The sequence below is a fragment of the Contarinia nasturtii genome, unplaced genomic scaffold (genome assembly GCF_009176525.2).
Source record: "Contarinia nasturtii isolate CC-2019 unplaced genomic scaffold, AAFC_CNas_1.1 Cnas_scaffold_745, whole genome shotgun sequence".
Taxonomy (NCBI): domain Eukaryota; kingdom Metazoa; phylum Arthropoda; class Insecta; order Diptera; family Cecidomyiidae; genus Contarinia; species Contarinia nasturtii.
The window spans coordinates 2,457,488-2,474,240 of NW_022198093.1; the positions used below are offsets into that span (position 1 = coordinate 2,457,488).

The 16,753-nt window shown below is 34.4% G+C and overlaps 4 protein-coding genes across 6 annotated transcripts; all 4 read left to right on the forward strand.

The window, feature by feature from the left end:
- The first annotated feature begins 785 nt into the window (after nt 1–785).
- Nucleotides 786–7,246, forward strand: LOC116341620 (general vesicular transport factor p115-like). Its single transcript, XM_031768793.1, has 5 exons — nt 786–1,152; nt 4,489–5,541; nt 5,654–6,401; nt 6,483–6,970; nt 7,053–7,246. Exons 1-5 carry the CDS (start codon nt 1,075–1,077, stop codon nt 7,146–7,148), a joined length of 2,463 nt encoding a protein of 820 aa, XP_031624653.1. The 5' UTR covers nt 786–1,074; the 3' UTR covers nt 7,149–7,246.
- LOC116341670 (carbohydrate sulfotransferase 14-like) lies at nt 1,490–4,603 on the forward strand. Its single transcript, XM_031768874.1, has 3 exons — nt 1,490–2,344; nt 3,090–4,230; nt 4,489–4,603. The coding sequence occupies exons 1-2, from the start codon at nt 1,775–1,777 to the stop codon at nt 4,158–4,160; spliced, it is 1,641 nt and encodes a 546-aa protein (XP_031624734.1). The 5' UTR covers nt 1,490–1,774; the 3' UTR covers nt 4,161–4,230; nt 4,489–4,603.
- A 780-nt stretch (nt 7,247–8,026) lies between the features above and the next one.
- On the forward strand, nt 8,027–9,806 carry LOC116341599 (ribosome biogenesis protein WDR12 homolog). Its single transcript, XM_031768761.1, has 5 exons — nt 8,027–8,226; nt 8,340–8,492; nt 8,564–8,713; nt 8,771–9,393; nt 9,476–9,806. The coding sequence occupies exons 1-5, from the start codon at nt 8,168–8,170 to the stop codon at nt 9,742–9,744; spliced, it is 1,254 nt and encodes a 417-aa protein (XP_031624621.1). The 5' UTR covers nt 8,027–8,167; the 3' UTR covers nt 9,745–9,806.
- Nucleotides 9,807–10,249: 443 nt separating this feature from the next.
- On the forward strand, nt 10,250–14,496 carry LOC116341609 (ubiquitin-conjugating enzyme E2-24 kDa). 3 transcript variants are annotated; one of them, XM_031768778.1, is made up of 5 exons: nt 10,299–10,447; nt 12,509–12,899; nt 12,984–13,111; nt 13,216–13,363; nt 13,677–14,496. In XM_031768778.1, exons 2-5 carry the CDS (start codon nt 12,659–12,661, stop codon nt 13,772–13,774), a joined length of 615 nt encoding a protein of 204 aa, XP_031624638.1. In that variant the 5' UTR covers nt 10,299–10,447; nt 12,509–12,658; the 3' UTR covers nt 13,775–14,496. The 3 variants fall into 3 exon arrangements, with proteins under 3 accessions (XP_031624639.1, XP_031624638.1, XP_031624637.1); XM_031768777.1 differs by lacking the exon at nt 10,299–10,447 and adding an exon at nt 11,551–11,725; XM_031768779.1 differs by lacking the exons at nt 12,509–12,899; nt 12,984–13,111; nt 13,216–13,363; nt 13,677–14,496 and adding exons at nt 10,522–10,683; nt 10,753–11,255 and having other exon boundaries at nt 10,250–10,447.
- The last annotated feature ends 2,257 nt before the right edge of the window (nt 14,497–16,753 follow it).

Sequence of the window (16,753 nt, forward strand, 5' to 3'; positions counted from 1 at the left end):
AAACGCCATCTGGTGACGTGCGCGAATTGTGGTTCAAAACAACCGATATGAAAATTTAGTCAAGACACCATCCAACAATTCCGTCTTTGTAATTACATACATTGATAACCACGTCAACAGATGGCGCATTATTGTGCGAGTTTTTTCTCGCCTATATCAATATACAGGGACTCATGATGGTTGACTTTCCCACTAACTTCTACTAGCACATGAAACCTTTTTTGTCAAGATTCATCTCAAAAATTGTTTGTTCTCCAAGTTCATGACAAATCAAGATATGGTAATTACGTGTTATTTGGAGAAAAATACCGATTTGTATAATCAAAATCACAGATGCCATACATCAAAATAATCCAGCGAAGATTGAGATCTTCTTACAGGTATCGTTTTTACGAAAATACTGAAAATAACAAGATAAGAAATCTAACACTATTCTACTTTCGATTTGGGATTTTTTACCATTAGCTAAAAGTTAAACATTCTTTATTAAAATCCATCCAAAAACAATCGACCAAAAGTCAAATTCTATTTGAGCGCATAGATGTGCATTAACAAATGAATCTAAAGAAAGAAGATAATTGTTTGTAATACCAAAATACAACGGTGAGTATAAATGTTCAATTGATTGAAATCTAGTACTTCAATAAGTGACGTTGACAGTTGGTTTCGCACAAGCGCATAAACAAGTTAAACAATTCAATACATACAAAAATTGAACTGTCAAGCGCTGAATAACTCGGTCGCTATCTCTCCCTGTGTCTCTTTCTCGCACTTTCGCAAATGACAATATGACGTGTTCAATACGAGAAAATGTTTTGGTATTCAAATCGCTTAATTAAGAATCGCTTTAATTTTAGTCAATCTATGTTTTTGATAGCGATCCAATTTGGTTCGGTATACGTTTAGTAAAAAATTGTCAAAACAAACATTTGAAGAACGACTTTCAATCGACAAACAATCGGAGATATAATTCAAATAGCCCGGTCATCGCGTTAACTTTATCGTTTTGTTTGGGGGAAAAAAAAAGAGAAAACACAAAAATTTTATCTGGTCCGAAATCAAAACAAATCGGAAATGGATTTTTTCAAAAGTGGATTGAAAAGTGTGTTGGGTTCGCCTGAGCCTGGAGTACAGCCAAGTGGTGCTGAAACAGTAAATACCCTTCTTCATATTATTTATTTCATTATATGTTAAGCGAAATTAAAAGAAAAAGAATCGATAAAAACCAATTGTGTCATAAAATGGTCTAAAGTGTGTCAATCTACCATATTTCGTAATTGTGTTATTTTTTTATGCTCATTGTCATCTCGTTTACATTGTGTTGATTGTAATCGATTGTACAATTGTTCCGTTTTATTCGATTTGTTATGAGAATGGAATTATGAAGAAATAGCAAAAAATATCAGAGCGTACGGTGTCTGCAACACAATGTTTTATAGAAGAAAAAAATAGCATATATTTTAAATGTGTGTGTGAATGTGTGATGAATGGAAGGGGAGAGGATGCAAAAGACGAAAAGAGAGAGAGTCGAAGTGCACAAATCATTCAGACGCTGGATAGCACCAACCATCTGTCAGATCGGTGGTGAAGCGACAGAAAGAAAAACGAGACAAAACATACACGCAGCAAAGATGTCAGACGACGTGTGAATTCTCGTTGCTTTTATTATACGTGGAATTTTTGTCAGCGCCGAATCAACCAACAAGTTTTTTTTTTCTTCTCTTTTGTGATTTGTTTTTTTTTCTTCTGTGGTGTGCCATTCAGTGTTCGAAACATGAATAGTACGGATGTTGTGTCGGATTTTGAAGCGAGCTGTGAACTATCGAAAAATCATCAACATTTACGCAACGAGACAAGAGAACGTTTGAAAAATTTATTTGCCAAAACACCTGCATTACGTGATTTAAATTATGATGTAACAGCCGAAGAGATTGCAGCCGAAATTGCAATCGTGAATGGTGAATCAATTAAAGTGTATTTGACACGTGAACCATATGAAGAGCTTAAGGTCATTGTGCCGAAAAATAGCACCGTACGTGATTTAAAAGCGGCCATTCGACGTACATTCACCGCTCTACGGTATCGACAACGTACAAACACAAACGAACCAAATGTCATATCAAAGCAACAATTTGAACGACATCATTCCGGCGAAACTATTCCAAACATTTCGTGGAAATACATCTGGCGAACATATTATTTGAAAAATGACACAGATGTTCTGATTAACGATGAACAAACGCTAAGCGAATATAATGTATGCAATAAATGCACATTGAAATTTGTGAAAAAAATTAAAATCGACCGTAGATCGCAACGAAACAAATTAAAAGACAAACTAAAATAGACGGATCGAAGAAAGGAATTCGAACGCGAAACGGTCGAACGTAATTCAAAAGTCAAGTGTCAAATATTTGAAAAAACTATAAAATATATTTAATATAAGCACATGCAGCAACACTGACAGTTTCATTCGTATCGAATCTCTATAAAATACTGTAGTTTATTCAAAAACGACGGAATGTAATAAGAAAAAAAAAATTCGATTCCGAATATGAATCGTGTATTGGAGACAGAGAGAAAAGATGTTTTTTTTCTCATAATGAATTTTGCTTAGATATTGTATTGAAATACACTTGATCACCTTGAGCCGATCAGTACAGCGTCATTAAAGCCCAAGACTCATTCAATTGAAAGTGAACAATTTTTAATTACGACTATCGCAGAGTGGAGAATAAGGGAATGACTAATTAGTTGAACTATTCATGTTCGTTGTGATATATGTGTTTTGCCAACGCCTAAGTACGATTTAGAATAAAGTGAATGATTTTTGTTTCAAAAAAGAATTTAAAACAATATTTGAAAAAACAAACAAACTATTTTCATGAAAATTGAATAAAAAAAGAGATTTTAATTTAAAAAGCCGTAATTTAAAATAGATTAGAAATTGTGGTGTTTAGTCGAACAAATTTTTTTAATTTTCAATTTTTCGTGAATTTCTTCAATTCTGAAGAGTCCGTAACCATCCAAATTAAAGTCAATCAAATTGTATGTGTTCAATCGGTTTTTATATGCATAGCTGAAAACAAATAATCGAAAAAATGTTGCATTCAAACGATTTAATTAAAATAGTGAGAGCTATGTTGAATTCCACATTTCGTGTGTCAAATTCGCTGTGTTTAATTTTAATAGTATGCATTTTAATTGACGTGCAACCATTGCCTGCTTTAATCGTAGAGAACGAGAACAATCATAATATTCGTTTGAATAGTCATGGGTTTGAATTGACCCAGGCAAATAATTTATTGCGTCAGGAGCAAGTGCAAAAAGTGTGTGCCAATTTAAAATCACAATCAATTATCGAAGACATAGCTGACATACCAGACGATCAACTCGATCACATGATAATCGACGATAAACACAAATTTCTCTATTGTTACGTGCCAAAAGTTGCCTGTACAAATTGGAAACGTGTTTTAATGTTGATGACAGATCAATGGAAAAACGGCACCGATCCACTGAAAATACCGGCCGCGATGGCTCATTCAGCCGGAATTTTTCGTAAATTCAATGCATTAACACCGAACGAACGTGAAACAGTTTTAACACAATACACTCGTTTCATTATCGTTCGTCATCCATTCGAGCGGCTATTGTCAGCCTATCGCAATAAGCTCGAAGGAAATATGCCAAGTGCTCGATATTTCCAAGAACGTATTGGTCGGCAAATAATTAAATCATTTCGTTTAAATGCAGCAACCGATTCGCTAAATCGAGGCCATGACGTCACATTCAATGAATTCATTATGTATCTGTTAACACCTGAACTAAGCATGAACAATCAAGCAAATCAATCGTTTAATTCGTTTAACGAACACTGGGAACCTATAAATAAGTTATGTCATCCGTGTGCGATCAAATATAATGTAATTGGAAAGTACGAAACACTAATTGACGACTCAGCGCTTGCATTGCATTTGGCCGGTGTTAATATCACCTTTCCGACGAGTCAACGCACATCGCGCACTGGTGAATATTTGCGTGAATATTTTAATCGAATTCCGGTTAGCGTGACGAAAAGTCTATATAAATTGTACGCGGTTGATTTTAAATTATTTGGCTACAGTTTGGAAGATGTGCTCGGTTATGAACTTGAATAGTTATCATAACGGACATGCATAACGAACCACATACACCACACACGATTTTTTTGAGCAAATAAGAAAACAGGTATATTCCATAGAATGCAGATGATGTGTACTGATAGGATAACACATTTGACCATTTACACACAAAAAAACATCTTGAAAGATGAAAAATGAAATTTTGTTCACACCTTTTTTAAACCATTTTGAGCTTCATAACTTTTCTTAATTCTTTTGATTAACACTTGACACCAAAGCGAAATATTCCATTCTACTTTTTTTAGAGAAATAATTGTTCATTCATTTTTTCTCTATTTTTCTTTCTTTTTTTGTTTTTTCGCAGGTTGAACGATTAGTAGATCGTGTTTCAACGTCAACGCTGCTCGAAGATCGTCGTGATGCGTGCCGTGCTCTAAAGTCATTGTCGCGTAAATATCGTGTTGAGGTCGGTGCCCAGGGAATGTCAGCACTCATACAAATCCTCGAAATGGATCGAAGTGATTGCGAAATTGTTGGCTATGCCCTGGACACACTGTGCAATATAACATCACAAGAGCAATTCGACGAAGAAATGGACAATCCCACCGTATCAGCAAACATTGGAGAACAATTCACCGAAATGTTTATAAAATCGCCCGAAAATGTGACGACCGTCTTGAGTTTTCTCGAAGAAATTGATTTCAAAGTACGATGGCCGGCTATCAAATTACTTACATCACTGTTGGCCAATCGTCATAAGGACATTCAAGACATAATTTTGGTGAGCCCAATGGCCGTATCAAAATTGATGGATCTATTGGTGGACACACGTGAGGTGATTCGAAACGATGCCCTTTTATTGCTCATTGAATTGATCAAGGGCAATGCAAATATACAGAAAATTGTTGCATTCGAAAATGCATTCGATCGATTGTTCGATGTGATACGTGACGAGGGTTTTTCGGATGGTGGGATCGTGGTGGAAGATTGTCTTATTTTAATGATTCATTTATTGAAGAATAATTCAAGCAATCAGCAATTTTTCAAAGAAGGTTCCTACATCCAACGATTGGCTCCGATGTTAGTGCTTCCACCAGAGCTCGACGAATCCGGTTGGACACCGCAAAAAGTATCAAACATGCATTGTATGCTACAAATTGTCCGCGCTTTAGTTAGCCCAATCAATTCACAGATCATCATAACCTCATGTCAAAAAACGATGCGAAACTGTGGCTTGCTGGAAACATTGTGTAAGATTTTGATGGGAAGTGGGGTGCCATCAGACGTATTGACGGAAACAATAAACACAGTTGCCGAAGTAATTCGGGGTGATAATGAAAATCAAGAATATCTCAATTCAATTTTGGCGCCCAGCAATCCACCACAACCGGCCATCGTTGTTCTTCTCATGTCAATGGTAAAAGCTAAGGGCAAATCACTTAAAAATTACTTACTTATTATTATTGATTGTTTTACGATTATTTTTCGATTATTTTAAATTAATTCTTTTCTTTTGTGATTCTCCTTAGGTAAACGATAAACAACCATTGACACTACGTACTGCCGTATTGTATTGCTTCCAGAGTTTTCTCTATAACAATCAAATTGGCCAAATAAAATTAGTTCAAACACTATTGCCGACAACAGCAAGCGTTACAACGTTCACAGCCGGTCAATTGCTGTGCGGTGGTCTCTTTAGTGCGGACGCGCTGTCGAATTGGTTTTCGTTGGTCTCTCTCATGCACGCGCTCATCGGAAATAATGAGCAGAAACAACAATTGCTTCGAGTTCTATTGGCCACAACACCGGGCAGTGAGCCAATTTCATTGCTTCAACAATGTACGACTTTATTGCAAACCAGCAACTACAAACTTCAATCGAAACTTGGCATTTTGATGTTATTGTGTACATGGTTGCACGATTGCCCATTGGCGGTTAAGTCATTTCTTAATACTCCAAACACAACGGCCTATCTCATTTCACAAATCAGCGCCAACGAACATGATGACAATGAATATTTGGTGCAGAGTCTGTGCGCCTTTCTCATGGGCATGAGCATTCAATTCAACGATAATTCTGTGCAAAATTATCAACGCGAAGACTTATGCCAATTGGTTAAGAAACGAATTGGATTGGAAATATACACGAAGAAATTGGGTGAAGTGACAAAGCATGAAGCATACAGCCGAGCCGCTAAAATACCACAGATTCGAGCCAAGGGCGCTTCGGAACTACTATTAGACTATGAATTTTGCAAACTAATTAAGAATATTGAAGGTAATTTTATACTTTTCCACACAACTAATGTGAAATGGAACGAAAAACTAACGAAACTTTTCATTTGTTTGTATCAAATAGGAATCATTGTGAAAAACTTTACGGACATTGAGAACGTAACAAATTCGCCAGAGCATCAGAATGCATCCGGGGTCATAAGTCAATACAAAGAAATCATTCGCAGTCAAGATTATAAATTACAAAATCTTCAAATTGCGGCAAAGAGATCCGAAGAAGAAATTGAAAATGTCAAGAAACAATTGGCTGAGGTGCAACAGACGAATGCACAACTATTTGACCAAAATATTTTGCTAAAAGCACAGCTGGCAGCAGCCACCAATAGTCATCAAAACACTAATTCGACGAATAATAACAATAATAATCATGTGAATTCGACCAATGATGTCGACATGTATAAAACGGAAAATCATCGACTCGAAGAAGAGGTAAATAGTTTGAACGCCAAATTGAATGACGCTCTCGAAATGACCGAACAAAGTTTGGGATTAACCGAAATCGGTAAATTGAGAAAGGACCAAGAGGATTTACTTGAACTGCTGACCGATCAGGTGCGTTCACTTTTAGCCAACCGAAAAAACGACTCAAGTACAAAATTTAATAACGAAATTTCTTTCATTTTATTTGATGTAGGAAAACCGAATCAAAAAGTATCGACAACGGCTTATAAAATTGGGGCAAACTGTTACTGACGACGAGGAGAGTGGTGACGAGGATGACAATAAATAAAAACGGTTTTCAATTGTTAAATGAAATCACCCTTCTATATAAAAGTGTATAAATAAATGTCAAAAATGTGCAAACATCTGTTACTATTCTGAAAAGAATACGCTGTTGTTTTCCTTTTAAAATAAAATTCTAGAATAATTATCATGATGTAAAAACATCATATTATTTCAAGTGATAAACTCCGCGAAACTCTGAAGCTAATTGTTGGTTGTTTTCAATTTGATTGCGATTTTCTTTGATATCTTCGTGAAAATAAGTAGCACATTGTGATTGAAAAGTCTTTTCCTTGTGATAAAATGGTAAGAAACATTAGGTGTTGTTTTTTTTAAATACATTCTTCCTCCTCAAATACATACAAAAGAAAAGACCAATCGTTCAGGTAATAAATACAGTATAAGGAGCGGACGCCTTCCTAGGTTTTATGAAACGCTTTACAGTATTAGCAATAAGTATCCCCATATGGAATTTGTGAAGCCAAAATGCTGAATATACATTGACAATTTTTTTCAAACTAAATTTACACTTGCAGAAATTAATAACTCTTTCCCAATCCAACGTTTATTTACATGTCTTTTTGGAGTAAACCAAATTTAAGTTTTGAGTATTTGATATTGTCCACTATAGTTCTTTTTTGAAACCGGTTTGATAGATTTATTAATCCGTTCGTGATCTATACCAATGTGTCATACAAACCACCATTTACCCATGAAATGTGAAGAAAAACGAAAATATTTGCCAATTTCTTCTTGTTATAAATTATATTGTTGAATCGAGCGCCTTTTTGCGAAATAATCCTGGATTACAGCGACCGCTATTGTTGTATTAGTGAACGCACGCTAACGGTGTCAATGTATTGGTTTGCGGCGAATTTTGACAGATGTCAGTCTGTCAAATGGCATGGCTTTGAGTAGAAACGTGTATTTGTTTTACTGTCACGATACGTAAAAACACACAATTTCAAACGGATCTGAGGCTATTTTCTTGATAATTGACAAAAATATTTCTAGAAGTTGGGAAAAATGGAGATTGAAACGGGCGAAGGACAGGTTCAAATTCGTCTTATCACCAAACAACAACAGTAAGTTAAAAATAAAAAAAATATCAACGTAAATAACAAACCATGTGGGGTTAGGTTCTATAGAACAAGTACGGGAAATTTAAATGAGGCAATTTCTTTAAAAAAATCTTTAGATATGCGGTGCCCGATATTCCATATTCGATCGGTGCTAGTGTGTCCCAAGAGGAGTTGAATACATTTGTAAATGCGTTACTGCAGGAAAATGTCGATGAAAAAAGTTCCAAACCAATCATTTTCGAATTCATCGTATTGAACGAGTTCTTACGGTATGTTTCCAACAAACATGTGTGTCCAATTCAAATTCGAATGTTCAATTGAATTGTTCAATATTTTTCAGATACCGTTTGAATGACCATTTGAAAGAGCGATCGGTGTCGTTTGAAGATGTTATTGAAATTGAATATGTCGAACGATTCCCAGTGCCAGAGCCACAAGATTGTTTACTTCACGACGATTGGGTATCTGCTGTACAAACACATGGCAAATGGTGAGTATTGTAACTATTGTCAATGAAAACACCCAATAAAAATGTAAATTTGTTTAGGATATTGACTGGATGTTATGACAATACAGTGAATATTTGGCTGGTGAATGGCAAGCATTTATTGACAATACCGGGTCATTCCGCCCCAATCAAAGCCGTTTCATGGATTTCGATACACGATAAGGTGGCCACATTTGCATCGGCCTCACAAGATCAAACAGTCATGATTTGGGAATGGAATATCGAAACGAATGCCGTCGATTGTATTTATGTGTGCAAAGGACACGAGCGTGGTGTTGATTCATTGGCAACAAGTCAATCGTGCAAACTACTCGCATCTGGCAGTTGGGACACAATGCTAAAGATATGGTCATGTGAACAGCATGACGATGATGGCGAAGTATCAAGTAAACGGCTTAAGGGTGAACAAACTCGTACACCAATCAAAACGTTATCCGGTCATCGTGAAGCTATCTCTGGCATTCAATGGTTGAACGAAGAAACCATTTTGACCGGATCATGGGATCATACGTTGCGTGTATGGGACTTGGAGCAAGGCGGCATCAAATCCGAAATCAACGGCAATAAACCAATTTTCGATGTTAGTCACTCCAAACTAAACGGATTGGTCGTTACCAGTTCGGCAGATAAAAATGTTCGCTTGTACGATTTGAGAAGTAATTGTAAGTACCGGTACAACTGAAACAAAACACATATTTCAAAATTTGAATAGATCGATGATGTTTTTTTTTCTGTTTTTCACAGCTGGAACCATCGTCAAGAATACATATGCGGGGCATACGCAATGGGTTCAATCGGTTTGTTGGTCAACAACTGAAGAGAATTTATTTATTTCCGGTTCGTATGATAACTACGTGAAATTGTGGGACATGAGAAGTCCAAAAGCACCATTATACGATTTACTTGGGCACGAAGATAAAGTACACGATTGCGACTGGTCAAATCCAAAGTACATGATTTCAGGAGGTGCTGACAACACGGTTCGCATTTTTAAATCAAAGAAATCCATTTAATTTTAAATTATTTTATTGAGTATCTGAATAAAAATCCACGAAAATCCGTTTAACAATTTGAATTTTTTTGTTTTTGTTTTGGTATTGCCATTGTTTGTTATGTTTCGCTATGAGATGTCCTAGCGTTTGCCATCAAAATAAATTCTCTTATTATGAATTTCCAAATGTATTTGAAAGCAAAAACAAGTATATACGAAACGACAGAGTATAAATTGCCATAATCGACATTGAAAACGAAAAAGAAAGAAGAGAGATTGAAAACAAAGAAGGAATCGAATGAATGCGTGAATACACGCATACAAATTCATGTTTGATGTGTAAACCAAATCGTCGGCATAATAAACACAACGCCGCATTCGTGCATAACGCATACTGGTATTGCCTGTGTGCTATTCTGTCAAAAGATTGTGTTGTGTGCGTGTATGTTGATTGCATATATACGGTGCTCTTTGAAGGCGTTCAAATCGTATTGTGCGAGTGTGTGTACATAAGTGCACGTATGTGAGAGATTGTTCGTGTTGTGATTGTGCTGAATGCTGCTTTTTACACGATACACACGGTTTTCTGTTCACTTCAGTAAGAAAATAGCAAAGCAAAGTAGAAAATAAATCGGTGAATTTTTATTATTTTCATTCAAATAAATACGAACAATTTCATCATTAGCGTGTTTGATATCCAATTTGTCTGCAGATTGTACTTGAAGGTAAACATTTGATCGAAATTTTCATCGAAAAAAAATTGAGAAAACATTTTTTTTTACAAACTTCTGTAACAAAGATAAAGGTCGTAAAATGTCATCGGTTCAAGATCCAAACAAGCATATTCACAACAATGTTGGTGGATCTGGCTCGGCAAGTGATTCTGGTGACTCAGGCTCGAAAACACCTCAAAGTAAAAATGATTCATTACCATCTATAAAATCATTTGATGAAAATACAGGTAAATAAGATTTACTTTGTTAACACTCAAAGTGAGTTCAATTTGGAATTTATTTATGACCATTCATAGCTTTTAATACTTCGAACGAAGTGATGGCTTCAGGAACTGGTTCACCAACAATTCCAGAACGACCGCTGGAACAAATTTTGGATATTGCTAAAAAATCTAAAGAAAATATGATGGGGATTAGCAAACATTTGAATACCATGAGTAAGGCCTTGAATTCCATGGCGGTGGCCTTGAATTCGATCAATGAGAGCAACATCGGCATCCAGGCGCTCATGAATTCCATGATTGACAACCAGCAAAGCCTAATTACCAAACTTGAACCTTTGGTCGCGGATGAACCGAGCAACAGGTATGAAAAGAAACATAAAAATAATTCTGACTCTTTGTTGATTAAATGTCTTAAGAAAAATTCAAAATAGTAACATTATTAATAAGATTTTAATATCTATTATTTCTAAGTTTATGTTAAGCAGTCTTTTTAAATGAAGTTTATAATTTGAAACAAAAACCCAAAAATGTTATGAGTAAATAGTGTAAATAAATCGTATAATTAACAGAAGAAACGGAACATTTTTTAAATTATTCGATAGACAAGAAAATTGAATGTGTGAAAACACATATGTAAAACGCCACATTCGTGTATATCGCATACACTGATGTTGCCTCTATGCTATTATATCAATAGATTGAGTTGTGATGCGTGCATGTACGTTGATTGCATGGCGTTCAAATCGTATTGTGTGAGATTGTATGTATGTGCGCGTGTGTATGACAGTTTTCATCAGTATATGTGCATGACTGTCTCTGTTGTTCGTGTTGTGCTTGTGCTGAATGCTGCTTTGTAAACGATACACACGGTTTCTGTTCACTTCAGTAAGAAAATAGCGAAGCAAAGGTAGTGCGTGTGTGCACAAAAGACAGCGACACAGAGTAGAAAAAAATCAGTGAATTTTTATTATTTTCATTCAACAAAATATTCAATTGAATTATTAGCGTGTTTGATATCCAATTTGTCTGCAGATTGTACTTGAAGGTAAACATTTGATAGAAATTTTTATCGAAAAAAATTGAGAAACCATTTCTTTTCACAAAATGCTGTAACAAAGCTAAAGGTTATAACCTGTGTATGTGAATATAGAATCCCATCTCTACTGTGTAAGTGCAGAAGACAATTCGTTTTTTCGGGCATTAATTTACGATACAAAATACAAATCAATGTTTTATTTATTGAATTGAAACGATTTCGAATAGTGTCCATTTCTCAATTATTCAACGAAAGTGTTCGCAACGCAAAGCCGACTTAGCGAAATATGATTAATGTAATATCGGTTTTTTTTGTTTCGGCAATGTCTCAAAATGGCCGTCTTCATGAGAGAGTTTTTTTTTTGCAAAAAATTTTCGTATTGCACCATATATTCGTAGCGAATTTTTTTTAATACAAAGATTAGAAAATCTCATCGGGAAAATCTGCGTTCAATTTAAAAATTCATGAAAAATATTCACGTAATCACAATTTTAAACGCGTTCGTTGTACGTTCGGTTTTATTCATTTCGCGTCGATTCAAAGTCAGACAACAGTATCGGTCATAGAAATGACGAGTGTGATTTTTTCATGAAATTTAATTCGACTGAAAAAAAAATGATATAGAAATTTATGAATCGAAAAATTGTGTTAATTTATCGTAATTATATGGGATATCCTATAGAATATTCTATACACGGGTTCCCTTTGTTCCATTGTTCGGCCCATGTTGCTTTCTTTATAGTGATTGTGACATGACAATAATTAACTTGCGATTTTTTTTCTACTTTCAAGTGATATCTCCAGATATCTGGTTTGCATCAGTCATCGGAAGCATTTCGTTCGACTGTGCGTGTTTGTTCGTCCGTGGAGAGAGAGAGAGAGAGAGAGAGAGTTACGTAAATACAAAGTGCATTTTGTGGTGACAGTGTTAAAACTGTGAAGATGTCATCGAGCGCCGGTTCGAGCAGTGGCAGTGGTCGCGGCCGTGGAAATGGTAACGGTAACAGTAGCAACAACAGCAATGGCAATGCATCAGCTGTAAATGGACCGCAAGAAACAAAGCCAGAAACAAAAGATCCAAAACCAAATCCAAAGATTTCCAAGGCATTAGGAACATCCGCTAAACGCATACAGAAGGAATTGGCCGAAATCACACTTGATCCACCACCAAATTGTTCAGCCGGTATGAATTCATGATTTATTCATTAATAATAATATGATAATAATAATAAAAAAAATAATGATTAATAATATATAATAAATATAGGTCCAAAAGGTGATAATCTATATGAATGGGTCTCAACTATTTTGGGTCCACCAGGATCCGTTTATGAGGGTGGTGTATTTTTCCTAGACATACACTTCTCACCGGAATACCCATTCAAACCGCCAAAGGTAAGACACCGTTCCGTTCAATTTTGTCCATTCAGTTATTGTGGTCTTAATTAAAATTGATCTTCATTGCGGCATGGTACAATTGATTTGATTTTGTTTGACAGGTAACCTTCCGGACACGAATATATCATTGTAACATCAATAGTCAGGGTGTGATCTGTTTGGATATTTTGAAAGACAATTGGTCTCCAGCACTGACAATTTCAAAAGTATTATTATCCATTTGCTCACTTTTGACCGACTGCAATCCTGGTAAGTTTTTTTCAAACATTTATTTGGCATTTTTAGTTTGGGTTTCGAATTTAGCACCTCATTCAATGCGTTGCCAATATTTAATAGAAGTCTCTTAAAATATTTGCCCAATCCAAATGCCGACAGATTTCCCGACTTTTCGTTCACAAAAAAAAATCTCGGAAAAATACATTTGTCGAAAATTTCTCTGGAAAATCTTCCTACATGCAAATCCTTTCACCGCCCTAATAATTTATTATTATTATTATTTCAATGTATTTTTTTGTAATTGAAGTGAAAAATGTTTTAAAAATGTTTGTTTGTCAATTGACAGCCGATCCTCTCGTTGGAAGCATTGCCACACAATATCTGCAAAATAGGGAAGAACATGATCGAATCGCTAGACTATGGACCAAACGATACGCAACGTGATTTAGCTGCTTTGTGTGCGTTGTAACCAAATTCGACATCGATGGAGAAGAAGAAGAAAAATGAAAACAACAACAAAAGCAAAAAAAAAAACTACAATAAAATCTAATCAAGATATGTATTTAATTCATAAGGCAAACTAAAAACTAAACACGTACATATATAACTATTAAAAAGTAAGAAACAAAAAAAAAGCATAATTATGTATTCGATTTTCTACATATAACAAAGACAAGAGAAATCATCAACCAATTGCGCGTCATAAGAAGAAAAAAAAGAATAAGTACTGAAAAAAATGGAGCTACCATATCTTCGATCAAATTAAAATGCCATAAAATCGTTTAAAAAATTCTTTAGACCAGTCTATGTCATTTTTATTTGAATGTTGAACTATGCAAAACCCGAAACATTGATGAGAATTGTTGAAGGAATCGAAAAAAAGATAAAAATTAAAAAGAAAGATGAAGAATAACAGGAATATGTTCGCGAGAATGCAAAATACAAAAAAAAATATTATAAAATTCTAGTTTGTATACTATCCTGATTTACGATAAAATGAATTTAAACTTCAAAAGAAAAATAACAAATAAGAATTTATATTAGTTTCCATAAGGGTTTTTTTTCTTTTGCCACACACATGTGACTGTTCATATTTTGAACGAAAGTGAAAAGAGAAAGCTAAACATATGATTTAAATAAAAAGAAAATGGATTTATGCGCAAGAAGCACGTGAATGTGAATATCAAACCAATTATAACTTATTGCCGCGCGTACACAAACGTAAACAAAATGAAAACTCTTCGAATAGAGAAATGCAGGCTGATTGAAAAATGAAACGGAAATGAAAAATTTGGCTTAAATTGTATGTGACGAAAATTGATTGATTGAAATCATTAGTAACGTGATCACAATGAAAATAACTTTTTTTCCTCTAGGCAATAAGTACTACAATGGTGACAAAATTCTCGATGATCAAAATTATTTTCCATTTTCGACATTGAGAAAACACACTAGCATCGTTTTCTACTGTTTTTTTTTCCTTTTCGCTTGAGGAAAGAAAAAAAGGAATAATAATGAACCCTAGATTATCCTATCTTCGATCAGACATCATTTCTTAAATCAACAAGCAACTTATTGTGATTTTTGAAAAATACTATTAAAAAATGTAATCAATTTCTCCCCCTATATATTAGATCAACTAAAAAATGCAGAGATTAGACAAAAACAGGCCCATATTTAAATTGATAGTAGTGAAATAACCAAAAGCCTTCGCTTTGTTCTTCTTCGACAATTTTATGTATATTCGAATATGATTTTCTATTTACTCGCTAAACTACATCGATACAAGAGAGAAAAAAATATAAAACAGTTCTCGTTTCAGATTGGATTGGTCCAAGCAGTGTGAATCAAACTGATGTATTTGTGACACTTTTTTAATTTGTGTTCGTGGAATTTCAAAATTCGATTTAATGAATATGAAATAAATCCAATTTGTGCCAATGTTTTTTTTTTGACAAATTAATTTTCGCTTTTTTGTTTTTTTTTTTTTTTTGCTGAAAATACATTTATCGATATAGCAAGAAAACATAACATACGACTCTTTAAATATCAATTGCATCTCGGAATATTCAATTTTAAATCAATATCAATTTTTGCAGCACGTTAAACATGAACTCATAATTTTGTTTCGATTTGTTAATGCTTACCTACAACAAAACAATATTGTGTATATTTTTGGATAAGCAAAATCACGAAGCTGTAAACAAAAGAATTAAAACAAACAGCAAAGCATAAACATTTCAATTTCACTTCTCCCAATTTCTTTGTGTTACTTTCATTTTCAATCGATGAATTTATTCCTATAAATCAAAGAAATATTTTGAGCCGTTGTGAATCACAGTGAAAAATTACAATTTAAGAAAGAAAAATCGAAAATATTCACATAAAAATAGTAAATAAATCGTATTATGTGTCAAAAGAAAAACGAAATTTTGTTTTATTTATTCATTTATTTTCAGTTCTTTTTTCAGGGTAAAGAACTTTCAAAAAAAGTTGGAAATAGGATAAAATATTTCGATTTGCTGGGGGTTTTTTGGATGCGAGAGAAGTTTTTCTGATTTCCTAGGGTTTTTCGCAGAGAAATCTAGGATTTTCGCCGAGTCTTTCGATTTGCTAAAGATTTCCACTGAAAAAGCCTCCTGTTGATTGTTGTATACTTGTGTACTAATGGATTCTTCGCAGTTTCAGGCACAGTTTTGTGACAATTGATCTCGGTTTGAAAATGTTCCAAATGAGTTTGATCATGGGTTCAAAGTGCACTGATGATTGTTAATGTCATCTCTACTGAAAATTTATTTCTCTTTTTCAATCCATCCACGTTCAGTTGCATTCGAATATTGGCATCAATGCAGTAGCAATTTTATCAGTGGTTGCAAAACATACCACACATCGAATTTTCGTGAGACAAATCGAGCGTATGCTATTGAATGTATTAAGCAAAAAAAGTTATCAACTGTAAACTGGCCCCTAGCAAATAGCCTTAAAACATGGCTAATTTCAACATTTTGAAGCCCAATTATATGAATGTCCGAGAATGAATGTAAGACTTCTCCTGAGATAGTCAAAAGTTAAAAAAATAATTCAAATAAATAATATTACACTTTCAGATATTTTTTTATCTTTGTCCGCAGTGCTCCTCGGAGCATCCCTTCTCACCCTGAAAAACAGTCGCTCTAATGGAGTAGATAACTGTTATATACTTAACATTCAGATTCTTGTTTAAATCACTGTAACCTATTCTTGATAATTGACACAAACAAATTGTTTTAGATTGTTACGAAAGATTTATTTGCGCAGTAGATGATTGTAGCAATTTACTTGTTGATCTTATAACGAAATGAGTGAGAAGGTCAGATGATTAAGACCGCATGCTATTATAAAAGCTGTACAAATAAATAAACTACAAAGTTTGTTAAGTACAAA